This window comes from Chaetodon trifascialis, chromosome 2 (assembly GCF_039877785.1).
Source record: "Chaetodon trifascialis isolate fChaTrf1 chromosome 2, fChaTrf1.hap1, whole genome shotgun sequence".
NCBI lineage: Eukaryota > Metazoa > Chordata > Actinopteri > Chaetodontiformes > Chaetodontidae > Chaetodon > Chaetodon trifascialis.
The window spans coordinates 10,851,630-10,869,344 of record NC_092057.1 but is presented as its reverse complement, the minus strand read 5'-3'; the positions used below and the strand labels follow the sequence as shown (position 1 = coordinate 10,869,344).

At 44.3% G+C, this 17,715-nt stretch overlaps 1 protein-coding gene across 3 annotated transcripts in view; it reads right to left on the bottom strand.

The window, feature by feature from the left end:
- usp34 (ubiquitin specific peptidase 34) overlaps positions 1-17,715 on the bottom strand; it is a 48,441-nt gene that overhangs the window by 13,442 nt on the left and 17,284 nt on the right. For 2 of the 3 annotated variants that reach the window (XM_070976241.1, XM_070976250.1), the window contains exons 8-44: positions 17,268-17,329; positions 17,058-17,139; positions 16,744-16,836; positions 16,007-16,132; positions 15,739-15,868; positions 15,192-15,322; positions 14,040-14,758; positions 13,602-13,816; positions 13,341-13,459; positions 12,799-12,926; positions 12,344-12,433; positions 12,034-12,129; positions 11,743-11,825; positions 10,482-10,636; positions 9,547-9,660; positions 9,223-9,322; positions 8,859-9,021; positions 8,641-8,767; positions 8,011-8,161; positions 7,779-7,879; positions 7,414-7,629; positions 7,164-7,289; positions 6,629-6,751; positions 6,251-6,334; positions 5,930-6,016; positions 5,539-5,739; positions 5,369-5,451; positions 5,241-5,281; positions 4,906-5,030; positions 4,136-4,288; positions 3,654-3,758; positions 2,790-2,884; positions 2,310-2,614; positions 1,498-1,661; positions 1,256-1,321; positions 907-1,053; positions 269-325 (exon numbers count right to left, since the gene is read on the bottom strand). In XM_070976241.1, coding sequence (XP_070832342.1) covers positions 269-325; positions 907-1,053; positions 1,256-1,321; positions 1,498-1,661; positions 2,310-2,614; positions 2,790-2,884; positions 3,654-3,758; positions 4,136-4,288; positions 4,906-5,030; positions 5,241-5,281; positions 5,369-5,451; positions 5,539-5,739; positions 5,930-6,016; positions 6,251-6,334; positions 6,629-6,751; positions 7,164-7,289; positions 7,414-7,629; positions 7,779-7,879; positions 8,011-8,161; positions 8,641-8,767; positions 8,859-9,021; positions 9,223-9,322; positions 9,547-9,660; positions 10,482-10,636; positions 11,743-11,825; positions 12,034-12,129; positions 12,344-12,433; positions 12,799-12,926; positions 13,341-13,459; positions 13,602-13,816; positions 14,040-14,758; positions 15,192-15,322; positions 15,739-15,868; positions 16,007-16,132; positions 16,744-16,836; positions 17,058-17,139; positions 17,268-17,329 — 5,163 coding nt within the window. The remainder of the gene's footprint in view (positions 1-268; positions 326-906; positions 1,054-1,255; positions 1,322-1,497; positions 1,662-2,309; positions 2,615-2,789; positions 2,885-3,653; positions 3,759-4,135; positions 4,289-4,905; positions 5,031-5,240; positions 5,282-5,368; positions 5,452-5,538; positions 5,740-5,929; positions 6,017-6,250; positions 6,335-6,628; positions 6,752-7,163; positions 7,290-7,413; positions 7,630-7,778; positions 7,880-8,010; positions 8,162-8,640; positions 8,768-8,858; positions 9,022-9,222; positions 9,323-9,546; positions 9,661-10,481; positions 10,637-11,742; positions 11,826-12,033; positions 12,130-12,343; positions 12,434-12,798; positions 12,927-13,340; positions 13,460-13,601; positions 13,817-14,039; positions 14,759-15,191; positions 15,323-15,738; positions 15,869-16,006; positions 16,133-16,743; positions 16,837-17,057; positions 17,140-17,267; positions 17,330-17,715) is intronic. The other variant, XM_070976258.1, reaches the window with a different exon arrangement.

Genomic DNA, 17,715 nt, shown 5'->3' with positions numbered 1-17,715 from the left:
AGAACATTATTATTTATGACCCTAAATTCAAGTATCAGAAATACTTTAAATGTGTAAATAAAATAAAGCAATGATGAAATTCTCTATATAAAAAGGAAAATGCACAAAATAATTAAATCATAATTCACGTAACACTGAAGAGAGAGGTGTACTTAAAACTTCTTAGTGGTCCTCAGGGTGTTCAGGATCAAAATAAACCAAATCTTTAGTTGTTTGAGTTCAATATTCCTCATTTCAGATCAAATTCATCAAAACTTGTCAAACTCACCAGAGAAACCACATTGTTGGTGATGACGCCTCCAAACAGAGTCTTCACTGTGTTTTTCTGTGAGACACAAAAATAAGACACATTCGTTAATACGCTTGGTTCACATTTATATTCAAACAGCGCTGTTAAACATGAGGAACAAACTGTCTTTTTATTACGTTGGTTTGTTCTCTGTAAAGATCTGCTGACTCTTGTCTTCTTTGCATTATGTGCTTTTATTACTTTAAGTTTAATATGAGGGTTTCTGAAGTTTTTTAAGACTCCAGTCATTATTGGGCAATTCCATAAAGAAGAAAAGTTGTTGTTGTTGTCATATGTGTGTGAGACTAATGACCGGTTAATTAGGGACAGCCTGAAGCTGATTTTTGGGTCAGCGGTTAAGGCCAGACTTACATTAGTTGTGTGTCTCTCTGTGTAGTCGAACTGAGAACGATTATGAACACAAATTTTCCAAATGTTTGCTAAATTGTTCAAGTTATAAATTAAAACTTTCCAACTTGTTGGAAACCATTCGTACATAAATAGTGGAAACTGGCTGGACAGAAATAACATTTCCTCTGAAACAGAACAATAAGCTTGTGTCTGTCAGTGAGGAGCTGTTATTGACTTGACTCGTGTCAATAACAGCGTGTGTTTACCAGCTCCTGGGACATCTCCTCGATCTTGGTGATGAGGTCTGTGAAGAACTCGGTCATGTCCTTCTGCTCCCCAGTGTTGAGAGGCTGTTTGTCCATAGTGTAGGTTTTACAGAACGGCCGAGGGTTGTACGCTTTCCTCTCACTCTCCTGGAGAGACAAAGTGTGGGACAGAGGAGGAGGAAAAGACACGTTTAGATGAGATTAGTCCTCAAACTGTCTGCAGACAAAAAAATGTTTGACATCAAGCTGCACAAATCTACAAGATGATGAAAAACCATCACCTCTGTTCTCTGTGGCGTTATGATCAAAATGCAAAGGAGAGGACGATGAGTATAATTGTAACACTCACCATCAGATATGTGAACATCTTCTGCAGTTCCAGTAGTGTAGTCTTGTGTTTGATATCCTCAGCATACTGCGCGCGCGCACACACACACACACACACACACACACACACACACACACACACACACACACACACACACACACACACACACACACACACACACACACTCGGTAAGAATCTACTCTCTTGTTTTGAAACTGTGCTACTCCTGTGCTTTGCCCTCAGTCTGTCTTGCAGGTTCTGACCTTGGCAGTGAAGACGGCCTGGCGGGCCTCAGGGATCATGTAGAGCTGCTGGATGGTGGAGGCCAGGTAACAGGTTGCTCCCAGGTTAGTCAGACCCACAAAGCGGCACTCGGCCCGAACATCATCGTGGGGCCAGTAGTCCCACTTGTACGGAGCATGAGAGGCTAAAGAAGAATGATGGATGTATTTAATGGTTTTTTTGGTACCTGTTACATACATACACATACAGCCATTTTTAGCTCACAGCTGTAAGCTTAAGGCATTTACTGTAAGGGCTGTCCCAGTCTCTCCAGCATTAATCCAGCAGAGGGACAATGCCTCACAGAAAGAGACTGGAGTCACTGTAGCAAAGCTCAAATTGAGTCAGATCATCGTCCCAGAGGACTTCTGACACAGAGTGTAGCTTGCAGATCAGTTTCCAACAAGAACAAGCAAGTGAATATCAGACCCGCATTCATCAGGTGGACAGAAAGACCACGGCAAATAAATGATAATGTGACTTTGTGTCTTTATGTGCAAACATTAAATGTTTTATCAGCAGGTGTTACGGTGTGTCAGTCAGCTTGTTTTTATGCCACCTAGTGGCCAAAATCAATCAAGGATTTTCTTCATTGAACTGAGGTGATTATCAGTAATATTATGCAGTATTTCCAGCCTTTATAACGCAAAGGTCTGGATAATGTTTTGACATTTCATTTAAATAAGAAAACATAAAAATTTGTTCAAAAAGAAATTGCTTGAATCATCTCACTTGAACTTTGTGAACTTTGACCTACATGCACACAAAACAGTGAAGCAGCCAGCGTCCTCACCCTGCAAGTGCTGTGACATGACCCAGTTGTGGAGCAGCCGGTAGTTCTCCACTGAGCCCTTCACCGTCTCCACCAGCAGGTCGTAGGCGGCGGCCCGGGCAGCGTGGGACTTGCATTTGGGCTGAGCGCGGTCTGCCAGGCTGGGCAGGAGGAAGAGGAGGTTGTGGACGTCTCGGAGGAACTCCTGACCCTCACGGGAGAACTTGAAAGGAGGCTTGTGTTTGAGGACGCTGGTGGCGAGACGCAGGAGGCCGGTCAGCCCGTCGTCCTCGATCGTCCCGTCCTGCTGGTCCAGGATCTCACGGCTGGAGGAGAGAAGAGCACTGAGGTTATGGCGGGTCAGTGTTAAACTTCCACACTGAACAACACGTTCTCCAGTTCATCAGAAGTGAGCTCATTTCTTATAGCGCTCCTTATATCAGACCCTGTTACAATTCACTGTGTATAAAATTCTTGTATTAAGTGATTTGACCGTCCGACCTCCTGATGCAGTCGGCGAGGTGTCGGGCGAGGGCGTCCAGGTCCAGCAGGGTGGTCTGCATCGAGCCGGCCAGCGACAGAGAGGGAGAGACCTTCTGTGAGTTCAAACAGACCAATACTAGCAACAGTTCAATAAAACATCACAAAACAATACTACCAACTGGGGCTGCAACGGTGTAAGTCCCTTGTACGCCATGATATATCACACAACGTACATGTTGTTATCTACAGTATTGAATTCTATTACTGTTATGAAAATGCATATAATAAAATGGTTTTCATACCATAAAAATCTCTTATCATTGCAACCGACAGTTTATCAACTGAATCTACAACCCAGATTCCTAAAAAGTTGTGATTGTGTAAAACATACATAAAACAGAAAGTGATCATTTGCTAATCTTTTTCGACATACACTCAACTAAAACAGTACAAAGACCATTTATTTAATGTTTGACCTCATCAGCTTCATTGATTTTTGTAAATATCTGCTTATTCTGCATTTGATGAGGCAACATGTTTCATTCAAGTTGGGACAGGAGCAAGTGAAGACTGGGAAAGTAGTGGAATGCTCCAAAAACACCTGGTAAACAGGTTCATTGGTAACAGGTGATCGTATCATGACTGCGTTTGAAAGGGGCCTCCTGGAAAGGCTCAGTTGTTCACAAGCAAGGATGGAGTGAGGTTCACCACTTTGTGAACACATGACTGTATAAAGGATATTAGTTTGTTTGGAAAATATCAAATTATTTTTTATTTACGTTATTGAAGTTTTACAGAGTCCAGACTTTTTTTTGGAACCGGGGTCGTTTCAGCAGCTTACAGATCGATATGATCGTCAGAGCTGTGGTGTAGGGTTCCCACCTGGCTGGCGTCTTTAACGTGGATGTTGTCAATGAGTTTGCAGAGCAGCCAGAAGTATTCCTTACAGCCCGTCCTCAACAGAGGCTCCTCTTCATAGTCCTCCACCTGCAAGTACACGTTACCATGAAATTCCCTAGTTGAAAGCAATTTTATCACATTCTACATTCAGCAGCATCGTAATAAATTCAACACAAATCATTAACGATTACTTTGAATAAAAAAACATTGTCTTTTCAGAGAACTCTGACAGGGGGTCTGTATTGTACTGTATTCAGAACGTGTCCCAGTCTCTCGAGCATTAATCCAATCAGAGGGAAAATGTCTGACAGAAACAAACTGGTTTCGCTGTAGCAAAGCTCAAATGGAGTCAGATCATTGCCCCTGAGGACTACTGACACAGAGTGTAGCTTGCACATGAGTTTTCCGTGCACATGTTCTTCCTTCTGTGGGGTTCAGCTTGAGTGTCTGTGTGTGAGACCCACCCTCAGGGGTTTGAGGGCCTGTGCATCAGGCAGGAACTTGAGGAGCGTGGAGGCAGCGAGCAGCAGGAAGGATCTGTTGATGGACTCTCCTCCCTCCAAACCTGAGAGCGAGAGCTTGTAGAGGCCGTTACACGCCTCGTGTCTCACAGCCGGCTGCAAACAACAACAACAACACATCAGAAAACAAACCGATGAAACATTTTAGTTAACTTCTACAATCGACTCCTTAAATCAGAACAACTGTTGTGAAGTCCACTCGTAACTAGTGGTTTCAAAAGGAGAGATTTTTCCTTCAATTACTGTCACTTAACTTTCCCTGTGCTCTTCTTCTGTGGTGTATATGCAAGCTAAGATCACGTGAAAGTACAGTTAAATGTCAGCTGAGCCTTCAATTAAACATTTTGCTTATTTGCTCTCTTGTGATACCACTCCTGATAAGATCGATACCACTCTCATATCTGTCTGATCTCCATGAAACTGAAGCCAGCAGCTGGTTAGCTTAGCTTAGCTTAAAGACTGGAAACAGCTAGCTACCCTGGCTCTGTCCAAAGCCACAGAAACCTACCTACCAGCACCTATGAACCTCCTTAATGCGCATGCTACATCTCATTTTTTTAACAAGATATAATCTCAACTTGTATTTTTGCTCAGATAAAACAAATGAGATGTAACATGTTACACCTATGAGCACTTTAGAGGTGCTCATAGGTGATTTTGGTTACTTCGCCTGTCAATGTGTGTGGGACCTGAAGATGTTTGGACTGGCTCACCTCGGGTACCAGCAGCGTAAGTTTCTTCAGCCAGTCGTGAAGGTGGTCGCTGTCGGCCAGACTGGACTTCACTGTGGAGGAGCAGTGAGCCCAGCTCACCAGCAGCCACATGGAGTAGTGAGTCACTTATGGAAAAAAAAAAACAGAAAACGTCACCTTCATGTCCTGACAAACATAACAGCTTGGGTAGTTTTCTTTTCTGCATTATGTCTGTTTTTGTTGTTTTTATTGACTTCTGAGGCAGGTTCTTCCTTAGATTAAAAGATATTGAGAGAATTGAAATACGCATCATGAATGCCAAATGTTAATAAGCATCGTTTTTAATAAGTTCTCACCTTCGTGTCGAGACCTGTGGTCAGACTGAGCTTTAAGAACTCTGTTGAATGAGAAGACAGCATGTAAATCATACTTGATATATTTTAAATACCAGAAGAACATGTTTTGTACCGCTGTGGTTTATCACCTGTGTGCGAGGTTGTCGTAGGTGTAGGCCACATTGATCAAACGCTGGATGAGGTTGGTACCCTGTACGAGGCTGAGGAACACCTGGAAACCAACAGACAGATAATAAGTCCCAAACTGCTGCTGCTTCAACAATCAGCAGTTTGTTCTTCCAGCTGGCGGAACATTTACCTCCGTCAGCCGAGGGATGTGCAGGCCTTTCCCGTGCTCTACCGTGGACTTGCGGGACTTCCCCGGCCAAGCCCGTTTGCGTTGGCTGTCGGCGAGACCAGACCAGGAGAAGACGTCGTGGTAGGCCAGGTCCAGGTCTGCGGGGTCCACCGCAAACTGGCAGATCAACTTGAGCAAGCAGGCCAGGCAGTCCAGCAGCCACTGCAGAGGAGACAGGTGGAGAACAAAATGAAAACCAGACACACAAAGATCCCAGAAGTGGCACTGAGGCGACACAACATGCACTTTTGTTGAGAAACAGGCAAATCAAACCATTTGTTACATTTACACTCAGATTATGAAACCGTGTCCCCACTGGAAAATTCACTCAAAGGGATCTAGTCTCTCTCACCACTGTCCAGGACTCTTGGTCTTTGGGCTCCAGGATGCCTGAGTTGAAGATCTCCAGGAGCAGCTGCAGACCTCCAGATGAAACAAACTGGAGCACAGAAAGAAAAAGACTCTCACTAAAACTGTTTGAATTTACTGTTGGTGTTTTTACTTCTTTGAAACTATCCATAAAGACACTGCCATGTTGTTGTGGGCTGTTGTGTCTTGTGCTCTTATGTACGTCTTTAACAACTGCTTAAATTTATAGGGAGTGTGTTTTGCTGTGTGAAAAACAGATGGATGTAATTTTCAGTCACAGACAATGTGATGTGCTGTGCTGTACCTTGCAGCTCCACGTGTTCTTGCTGTTTTCTATTTGATCCTCACTGGAGTCATCAGAGTCGGGATACAGATCACTGTAGCTGCCCTGGAAACACACACGCGCACACGTATACACAAGTCTAAGAAAACAGTCCATGTTTTGTTATGTCTAAGTGACAAATGATTATTAGACTACCAACATTTAATATATATCACTGATGAATCAGTGCTAATGACTGACTTGCTGAAAGCCTTTAATTTGAACTGTGTGCATGATGCTGTTCATGTACATAAAACAGATAAGTATGATTAAAGGGTCCTTATAAGAGACAATAATCTTTGTCTTTACTGCTTATTCTGTATGTGGACAGAACTCTTTAAAAATCAGTGTTTTTCTCACAGTGGACTCTCGGTGGATGCGTCTGTTGGGTTTGCCCAGAGCCTCGATGATCTCCAGAGCGTACAGCAGCTTGTGGGGACTCTTAATCCTCAGTAGCTCCTTCCAGCAAAGACCCTCCCCATTCTACACACACACACACACACACACACACACACACACACACACACACACACACACACACACACACACACACACACACACACACACACACACACACACACACACACACACACACACACACACACACACACACACACACACACACACACACACACAATCAAAAACAAGTTCAGTTACTCAGTGCTGGACAGAAAAACCACAGAACAATTTGTGGCTACAGTGTCCCTTTCCTCCTCCTGTAGGTTTAGACATTGATCTCTTGTGTTTCCTCTTTTCTGTATAAGATTATTGAATGTTAGTGCAAAATGTGAACTCTAGAAATTAAATCTGTCTCTTCGATTCTGAGGGACTGAGACCAGAATTTGTTCTTTTCTTATTCAACCATGAAGCCATCTAAGTTGTTTGAGTGGCTCACCGTGTCGTCGGAGATGTTCTGGAAGGCCTGCAGCATCTTGGGACATGTAGGAAGCAGCATCAGCAGTTCCCAAACCCGACGAGACAGATTCTCTGCATGGAGGTGAAGCTCCTCACACCGCATACTCTGCATGGACACAGACACACACACACACTTTATTTTGAAGCTCACATATTTCCATCCTGTTAAAAAAAAATGCTCTGCGTGTCAGAATACTTCCAGTGTGACATGCTGAGGCAGAGACACCCACCTCAGGGTTTTCGTGGACCTTCTCGGTGTTGGGGCTTGGCGGTTTGAAGCAGGCCAGCATCTCCAGCAGGTCGAACAGCGTGGTGAGGTGTGGCTCCTGGAGGAGCAGCAGCATGGGGATGTGCTCCTTCTGTGGAGGAGGCAGACAGGAGGCTGGCAGCTGGATGCCCTCCCCCTTCCTCTCCCTCCGCGGAGCTCCCAGAGACACAAACACCATCTGGGATCAAACAGACAATTGTGATAATTCATCTGTGTTGTACATTTCAAATGAAAGTACACGTACAACAAATTTGCAGACTTTTGGATGGACTAAAAGGAAAACTCAAACATGAAACATCTTCATCGGGAAAGAAACTGGACAATCACCTGCATGTCTTTGAAGCCCAGCTCATGCAGGGTCTTCTCATCGTAGTCTGTGGTCAGCTCGTGGCCAGAGGAGATCATCCTGACTGGTCCCATCAAACCACCTGCAGGAGACAAGACAGACTTCACACATGAGCTCACAAACAAGGACAATCTACTGACAGCGAGACAGCTGTTAAAGTGAACCAGTGATGTTTGTTTGTAAGTAAACAATAACGGGGAGGATCTGTGGGACCTGGAAAGTCTCCTGGCTGCCGTCCGCTCTGGCCGAACTCCTGCAGCTGAGCCTGCTGGTTCATCTGCTCCTTCTGCAGGTTCTCGTACCAGTGGGTCACCTCAGCTCGCAGGTCTGCTACCTGGTCGCTGGGGTACATCTCGATGGTCATCTGCAAAAAAAACCATTGTATAAATGAATCAACTCGTTTCAATTTCAATCAACTTTGGCTTGAAAGATTCACTTCTAATGAAAACACAGAGCTAGACTGATATTCTGCATTGACACTGTTTGAAGCCACAACGTGCTGAATTTGAAAGTTCTACATATAGTGGAAATAAGTTTTCATGGGACTCTGATGTACCAGAGTAATTTAAAAGATGAAATAATGACAAAAAAAGACTTAAATCACACACCCGTGACATAATTTCATAACTTGACGCTTTCTGAACTGCAGTCAAATATTTTCATCACATACAAACATGGAAGCTGACATTATTATAAGCATCGACATACCGTATAATTCTACTTCTTATGCAAGACCGATCTCGAAACCTCCTCATCTTAGCTTTGTGACAAGTCAGATGTAGCTGTACACTGTTTCTGAGTGGAGATTGGTGGTTTGTCGTGTCAAATGCGAATATCTGTCACCTTATCTGGAAGGCCGGCGGGCTGACAGACGATCCTGAGCGGCAGAGACTGTTTGTCACTCAGAGCCTTCAGGTGGCTGCTGATTCCCGTCCCCTCGATCTGCCACTGCCGCAGGTGGTACGCGAACCTGACAGGGACAAGAAACAATGTGTCGTTGATTGTTGTGTTTATACACAGTCAGTATCTTAATTAACGCTGTACATACTGACTGCATGTACCTGCGTCGAAAGGCCTCCAGGTGTGTTTTGAGCATGAGCAGGCCCCTCTCGATGCTGGTCAGGCTGGAGTGGGCGTCCTTTTCCAGGTTGGCTGAGGCCATCAGCAGACTCTCCATACACTTCCTGATAAACTCCTGCTCCTTCTCCAGGCCTGTCTTACCAGCTGGAGGAGTCAACATACATAAGACAAGATGCAGGAGAAAAACTGAAATTTAAAAAGGTCCACTGTCACACAGTAAAACTTAATCTTACTACACTCTGACATAAAAAGTAGTTTCTACGTTCAAGATATAAAACATTAAAATCCAAAGGTGAGTTTGGACAGGCACTTAATATATGACGTCAGTGATGGACGTGAACTAACCGTTGATGTAGTAGGAGTTGATGTACTGGATTGCAGCTCGGCTGATATCAGCAGACTGAGCTCTCAGGGCGATCCCCCACAGTTGGTCCATCCCACACAACTGCAGACAAACAGACACACAGACAGAGACAGGCAGGTCGGTGAGTCAACGGTCTGTCGACTGCGCTTTAACTGGCTAACATGTCAGCTAAGCTCTTGAGATTGTCTTTTTTCTACAGAAACAAATCTCAAGTTCTGAAAGGTCTGTAAGTTACATCATACACATATTTCCTTCTTAAATACTATTTCGAATTTGAAGGAATGAAGCTGAGAGGAGTTTGTTACCTCACAGCTGGAGGCGTTGTCCAGTGCGCTAGTGGCGAGGCGAGCTAAGTTACAGAGGTGTTGAAAGAGATTGAGGCCTGTCATGCTGATGGTCTCTGGCTTCAGCTGGGGCATCTGGAGACACGTTAATGCACACAAACACACTAACATCAACACTCACTCCACTGCAGCTGAGTTTAAAACATCCAGTGGGATAAATACATGACACAAACAGTTGAATATATTCTGCTGTAAACTGCTTCATATGTTAATTGGGTCATTTATCACTGCTCTCATTGTTATCTGACTTCATCTTGGATGAATTTGCTGGATTGCTGGATTAGATGACAGCTCTTTTTCTGACTTTCAGTTTGTCTAACACACCACTCACTGGGCTCTCACTAGCCTTTGTTTCTTTGAAGAAAAACATGGTTGCTATTCTGGAAATTCTGTCAAATTCCGTCTCAATTATCCCTCGACACATGCTGGGAGAGGTCCCAGTCTGACAGAGATGAACAGTTTTGGTTGGTTGGAGAGACTACCCACCAAAATCATTTCTAAATTCGCCTGAGGAAAGAAGTGAGTCATGCAGTTGCTAAATCATGATTCAGTTGTGTTCATCATGTTTTATTAACCTCTAGAGGCGGCAGTCATCACACAGTTCTCTGTTTGGTCCAACATTTACCCAAACACAATCGATCAATGCTCAGCAGAAGTTTTCCGGACAAACATCTCAGAGCAAAATGTTTGAGAGTCACTGAGTATGTTTACATACAATCTAGAAACCAGGTTTTGAGCCTTATCCTGGTTTTGACCTTAATCAAGAACCTTCATGTCCTTGTTTGCATGATTCTGATGTGCATCATTTCTGAAGTCTGACATTTTTTGCAAACCTCTAAGTCTTCTACATTGTAGAGTGTTTGTGTGCTCCCTCCTTGTCCCATCCTTGTCCCTACCTTCTCCAGGAACAGATGTTTGTAGGTCTCCATTCCCATAGCATGCTGGTCCTTGCTGCGGACCTGATTGAGGAACCAGTGCAGCGCGTCGTCGTAGCACTCAGCGTCCTCCACCAGGCAGTGCCACAGGATGTCCACCTGTTCCAAACTCAACCCTGAGAGACAGAAAAACACACACAATTACACACAGGAGCTCAATCAAATGTAAAGACAGACTCCACCCAAACACAAATACAAATACAGACTGTGAAAAACATGTCTGTCCATCTTTTTCTCTCATTTCTTTTCTTAGCATCCCTCAAGCTTAAATCAACAAACCGCTGCAGCTGCTCCCAACCTGAGGATGTGACTCCAAAGTGGGTCCCCAAGATACAATTAAACAGTATTGATGACTAAAAGAAAGACAGAAAAATCTTTCAAGTCCTTTTTTTTTTTTTAAAAAAAAGGAAGAAGGATACAAAAAAACAAGAACAACAAGGACAAAAAGAGATGGAGATGAATCAGACAAAAGAGAAAGGCAGAAAAATGCTGGTTTTCTTTAAGTGTCAGCAGCTATGAGAGGCCTTTAGCTTTCAGCCAAGGTGACAACACATCATGCTGCACAGTCACACATGTTCACTTCCAACTTTCAAGGAGAATCTATATCAAATTCCCAGATTCCTCTGATCTGGACTGAATCCTGCCGTTCTATTCACCACCTGACTTTTGGTTTCTCGCAGTCAGTGTTATAACACTTAAATGACGGCTGCGGGTGATCAAACTGCGACTAAATCTGGTAAAATACTAGAAGCAGGTCATATTTTCTCCTCATCAGTGTTGCGTCATTCTCCCTCGCACACTCACGGACAGACAGCAGCAGCATTGTTCTCGGTGGGGCAGCTCAGGTTGCATAATGAGGTCTATTTTAGCATCGTTCCCCAAAGACTGGCAAAGAAAACCGAACAGTCATTCAGAGTTCATTTCCAAACTCTCCGTCTCTCCGTCTCTGCCTCTCTTTGGAAAATGCACCCATGCTGACAGTGCCAAGCAACACAATTGTACCACGTCCACTTTAAACTGTTGATTCATATTTTTCAAGGCAAAAAACTATTTTGAGTCATCAGTGTGATTTTCATTTAATTTAATCTTCATTTTGACAGCAACATTAGTGGATTATCAAGCGAAATAACATCATTTTTTTAATAGAGTTTTCAAAGATGGACAATTGTGTGCTTAAATTGTCTATAAACCCTTTTCAAATCCAGAATCAGCTGAATCTTACTGAAGTGGTCTGGAGAGCCCAGTGTGGAGAAGACACAGGTGAGGAACTGCAGACGGACCTGGACCTCTGCACTGTGGCTGTACCTGCAACCACATATCAGAGGAGATGATGACAGTTTCTGAACAGAGAAAACACACGATTGTACTGAAATCCAGAATGTTTGAGTTTAGGTTCAACTTACTTTATGTTCAACAGTGATTTATTTTTTTGTAAAGACATCAGCAGCTCTGTTTAGCACTTTGTGGTGAACCACAACTGTGTGAGACCGAGGTGAAGGGCCGACAGACTTACAGTGCAAACTTGTGCCGGTGTTCACGGACTTCCTGGATGTAGTGCTGCAGGTTGTCAAAGAACAGCTTCATCATGTGCAGTTCCTTCTCGGCCCACCTGACAGAACCGGCAAGCACAATCAGTGCAATGCTCATGAATCTTAAGACCAGTGGAAGTTTGATACGAATGCAGGAAAAACTGTAACAGAAGTTCTAAGAAAATACTGAAGACACAGCTTGAAGTACACCTGACCTTCAGCACATTAATCTGAACTAAGGGCATATGGTTGGTAAGAGCTGCAATGATATTTAAAATATGAAACATTACTTACATGGTGATCCAGTGAGTGTCATAGCTGGAGCCAAACTGCTGAAAAGTGCCAAAAAGTTTGGGTAGTAGACGCAAGGAAACCACAACAGACCTGAGGGTAGATGAAAAGGGTCAAAAACGAGGACAAAAGGAAAAGTTATTTGGAAATATTATTGTGCTGCTCAGCAGTTTTTTTGCTCTGTTTCACTTAGGTTTTGCAGACTGGGTCATAAAAGATGTTATTTATGCTTTTTTGACTGTAAAGCCAGAACAGCAGACACAGGAATGATCCTCTTCCAACATGTTCAACACCATGAAATATTTTCCAGGTTACAAACCGACACAGTGCTCAGACATTCAATCTATGAATGTTTCAAAAAAATCTATTATTTTAACAGTTTGCTTGTGGAAATGATTAAATCCAGTGGAAACCTGACACACAGTCAGGCCAATGGTCTGGCGGGGGGTCACTCTTACCTGTGGTGGGCTAAGTTGTCAAGGCAACCCTCGATGAAGCGCATTCGGATCTGTCTGTCAGTGAACCAACAGACGAGCGAGCACAACAGCTTTTCTGCTTCATTAATCAGACCTTCAGACAGATGAATCTAAAAACACACAGAGTCAAAATGAGATCACACTGAGTCAGACTGGATGTTTCAGCATTTCTGGCCTTGACTTGTGCTTTTTCACCTCTAATGGACTGAACAGTTCCTTATCAAGGCCTGCTTCTATTCAAGTATTAGTTTGGTGCTTTTATTTTTCTCAGCTGCTGGTGCTTCCAGTTTTTGATCATGAATCTTCTAATGAGAACACTTATTATCACCTCTGGTCATCAGAGACGAAGAAACTAAGACTCTTAATATTAAAACTGTTTGGTAACGTATCAAAGGTTTTCATCTCAGTTTATTAAAGGAAGGAAACTGTGCAGACTACAGGAAGTCACTGCAGCCTGTTGTTTGTGGCTTGCTAAAGCATCATCTATCAACACGTGAAGTTGGAGAGCTGGTTTGAAGTCATACCGCGTCCTCGTCCTGCACCAGGTCCCACAGCAGAGTGTTGCCCTTCTTACAAACGTTGTCCAGGTTGATGTCAGTCACAGCGTGGCTGCTGGAGTACTGGTGCTTATGGACGGCCGGCCCTGCAGAGATTAGAGAGCTCACAACATTAGCTTCTCTGGTTCTTGGTGATTTAACACAAAAACTAAGAGAAAAAACAAGCTGTTGTTTTAGTCAAAATAATCAGATTATTCCAAACTTTTCAAGGCCTTGAGCTCGATTCACCTTGAACCAGATGCTCATGGTAGATGGAGGCCAGGTTGGGAAGGTGCTGCTGGAGGTGGGAGCTGAGCTCAGCGTGAGAGTTGATCTGGACCAGCTCCTCCTCACAGCCCGACTCCTCGCCATCAAAGTCGGCCATGTTCTTCTCCGACTTTGCGCTGACCTGGGAGCTGCTGCAGCTCACGTCGTCAGCACTCAGCATGTCCTCCACCATGGGACTGAGGGAGGGTTTTATAAAGGAGACAGAGGAGCAGATCCATTAAAGATCAATCAGACTGTATTTTCTTGATAGACATAAACCTTCTATTAAACCTTGCATTGATCATTATTTGCAGAGAGCACTGCAGCCTCTAACTGCCTCTGGGTGAGGCTTCAGTCTGTTTCCTTGTCGGTGAAAACACGAACCGAGTTGGTGACAAAGCTGCAGAACGACGGCCTTACCCTTCGTGATGGTGGTGGTGGTGATGGTGATGGTGGTGGTGCTGGGGGCCAATGAAGCGCCGGCAGTTAAAGAGTTCACTGCCCATGGCCTCTCCCAGGAAGTCGCCGGGCCTTGGCAGGCACGGAGGCTCCTGAGGCCCCTGTACCAACTGTGAGGGGCCGATGTCTGACGGCTGCTGCTGAGGCTCCGTCCCATCGGGCCGAGCGGACGAAGAGGCAGAACAGGCGTCCAACATCCTCATCCGGCCCTCCAATGATGTTGACGCCGCTGTAACCATGACAGCAGAAGTCTCTGGGTTGAAGGGGAGAACCTTGGGCTTGGCGCCAGCGCCAGAGCCGCTGGGCCCCGCCCCCTGGCTCGGCCCCTCGCCGAGTGCCTCCCCCGCTTTCCTCTTCCTCGACTCCGTCTGCTCCCTGGGCTCTTTCTGCTGCCCACCCTCAGCAGCCGACCGGTTCCCTTCATCTTCATCCTCTTCATCGTCATCATCGTCCTCCTCATCGTCTTCCTCTTCATCATCCTCCTCCTCCTCCTTTAAGGCTTCACTGTCCGCCATGTCATCAGAGTGCATCTCACTGCCAGGGCTCCCGGCTGATTGGCTGGCTCGGCTGGAGGCGGCTTCGTTGCTGGAGGCCTCGCTGCGGCCGCTGCTGCTGCCCGGCCCGCTGCTGCCCTCCTCCACACTGTTGGCTGTCTCATCAGAGCTGCCCTGCATCGACTCCTGAGGAAACAACAGAGACCCAATCAGGACTCATCGTTTCATATGTCTGCAACGTTCCCTAAAATGTAAATATTCTAGCTGTCCTGTACATCACCCCGTACACATGTCCACCCCAAATTCAGTCTGACATATTTGGTGTCTTCAGAAACTCCCACTGTTTAAATCTCACATGCTCAAAACATTTAAAGTTTCATATATGCAGCTCAAATGTTTCAAGTTCCATCAGCAGCTGTGCAAGAGAAAGTGACTCTGCATCTGCTGAATTAATGACATGAAAATTAACCAAAACAAAGACAACAAAAAAGTGTAGAGCGTAGGATCCAGTATGTATGTATGTACGTGTGTGTGTGTGTGTGTGTGTGTGTGTGTGTGTGTGTGTGTGTGTGTGTGTGTGTGTGTGTGTGTGTGTGTGTGTGTGTGTGTGTGTGTGTACCTCAGTGTCAGACAGTCTCTGCTGGCTCCTCTTGCTGCCAGTCATCATCTGGTCGTCCATCTCCATGTCGCTGCCTCCACTGTGTTGAGTGTCACTGTTGTCACTGCTGTCGGGACTGGCAGCTGGTGAACCTGAGACCAGACAAGACGACAGACTGAGAATCAGAAACCAGACTGAAAACTTCCTGTGAGACAGACATTGAAAGCTGCCACATAAACATTCACAGTTGACTCCCACAGTGGTTTAGATGCTGGCGGAGGAAGGATGCAAACAGTCTGAGGAGCCTACATTGTCTTATTTCACTGCCACTGTCAGACTTCAATCTAAAACAAAACCAAGGTGCAGTGGTGGAAAGTCACAACATTAAGTACATTTAAGTACGATAAAGAAACTTTACTTGGGTATTTCCATCAATAATTATAATACAATAATATATATTAGTCTAGTACATTTGGTGCTTTACTGTACGTATATTTCCATGCTCAAACTTTTTAATTTAAATTCAAACGAGTTAATTTGCTGGAGCCGTACATGAATCCAGACTGACCTTTCTTGTTGCCCATGGGGATGTTAGTGTTGAGCAGTGAGGCGAAGGAGCTCTGTTTGGAGAGCTGGGCTTTGGCTGCCAGGGCGTTGTTCCACAGAGCCTTGATCAGCATGGAGGCCAGGTACAATGTCTGAGGAGGGAGACGCATGAGTGGTTATCATAGAAACCCAACACCTTAAAATTCAACAGTCTGGTGAAGATTGCAAAGTCATTTTTGAGAGGCTGAGGCTGTGTGTGTGCGCGTGTGTGTGTGTGTGTGTGTGTGTACCTGCTCGGTGTGTGCGCTGGGGTGCAGGCCTGACACCAGGTTGAGGACGTGGCGGAGAGGCACTGGGTCCAGGTTTTTGATGAGTGAAGGGAAAAGGTCGTGGATGTAACGGCTGCAGTGTTTCAACTAAAACACCAAACAAAGAGCAGAGCAGAGCTAAGGATTTCATATTTGACTGACACACCAATGCTTTTGTACTTAAATATGGTCTGTATACAATATTTTGATTTTAAACTATTCAACATATAAGTACATTATTATGATTAAGTCAGTTCTATATTTCTATATTCTTTTTATTCTCCACTAATTAACAGTCCTAACATCTGCATAGTTTGCCGAAAGTTACAAATCCACCCCTTCTCACTAGTGAATACCTAAGAATGTGTTTCCACTTTCACTCTGATGGAGGACTGCATTGTTTGTTCTGATCAACAAGCTGATTCTATATAAACAAAGAAGCTATTTCAATTGAGAAGGCAAGTGTTAATATTTAGTGTAGACATCTACAACTGAAGCTGGAAAAGTTTCCCCCCCTCACACACATATATAGACACGTTCCAAACTAATAATAACTGTTAAAAAGTCAAAATATTAGAACTCCAAATAGACCAAGCCAGTCAGCATATAGTATGTGGTTGATAACCATGAAATAACTGCTATAATAATAGCTGTTCCACAGAGTAACAAACACATTCATGGTGTGGAATACAGTCAGGTGTAACTCGGTGCTTTCTTACCTGAGCTGCAGCCCAAATACAGTCCACATGCTGCGTGCTGAGTCGGCCCTCAGCAGCCAAGAAGTTCAGGATCACTTGGCACTGTTTAATGATCTGGAAAACACACAGACACACACACAAAATCAGCAGTGCTTGGAGAAAGTAACTGACCTCCACTCTCCAGTGTTGTGCTGTTTAAGTAAAAACACTTGCAGGTTTGAGAGAATGCATTGCATTTTAACACAATAAAACAAAAAATGTGTTGGATTTAGTTGAAAAAGGCAACGTTTGTGGACATTTGCGGTCAGTTCACGTCACTGTATCAAAGCTCTCACCTCAATGTGCAAATTTGGTCCAAATATGTGCTCCACCACGTTGTTGTGGATCAGCCAGTCAGCTAGTTCTTTTGCTATGGACCTGGAGGGACACAACAGAACCAGGATGAGGCGTTAAGAGACATCCAGTGAAGTCGCACGCAGGTTAACAGGAGCTCGACTTAATGGGCTCCTTTGCGCGCAGGCATTCGATGCTTTGAACTAACTTACGTTTCCGTGTCGGACACCAGTGACTCATTGTTGCAGACGTCATTGAAGGTGTGGAGTTGGTTCTGAGGAAACACAGATACACTTATTCCATGATGAGTGAAGAAACGGTGCATCATACATCTTTGTACAAGGTTATTTCCCATCAGTGCCATGCTATAACCTTCAAATTAAAAGAAAGCTGTTGGCTGACAAACGGCCTCTTGGCTGTAATTATCACTGTTTCCAGGGAAATACAGACAGAGCCAAGCTTCAAATTGTGTCTGGGGTCTTTGTTGGCCTCTATAAACTAAAACCAATTGATTAAATGAAGCACCAGCCTTTGCTGGATGAAGGTCCTATTTTTTCCATCAGGTCCACAGTCATCATATGGTGTTAACACACTTTTTAACATTAAAATTGTTGACTTCAGGATACATATTCAGATTGAATATTAATCAACAGTAGGTTT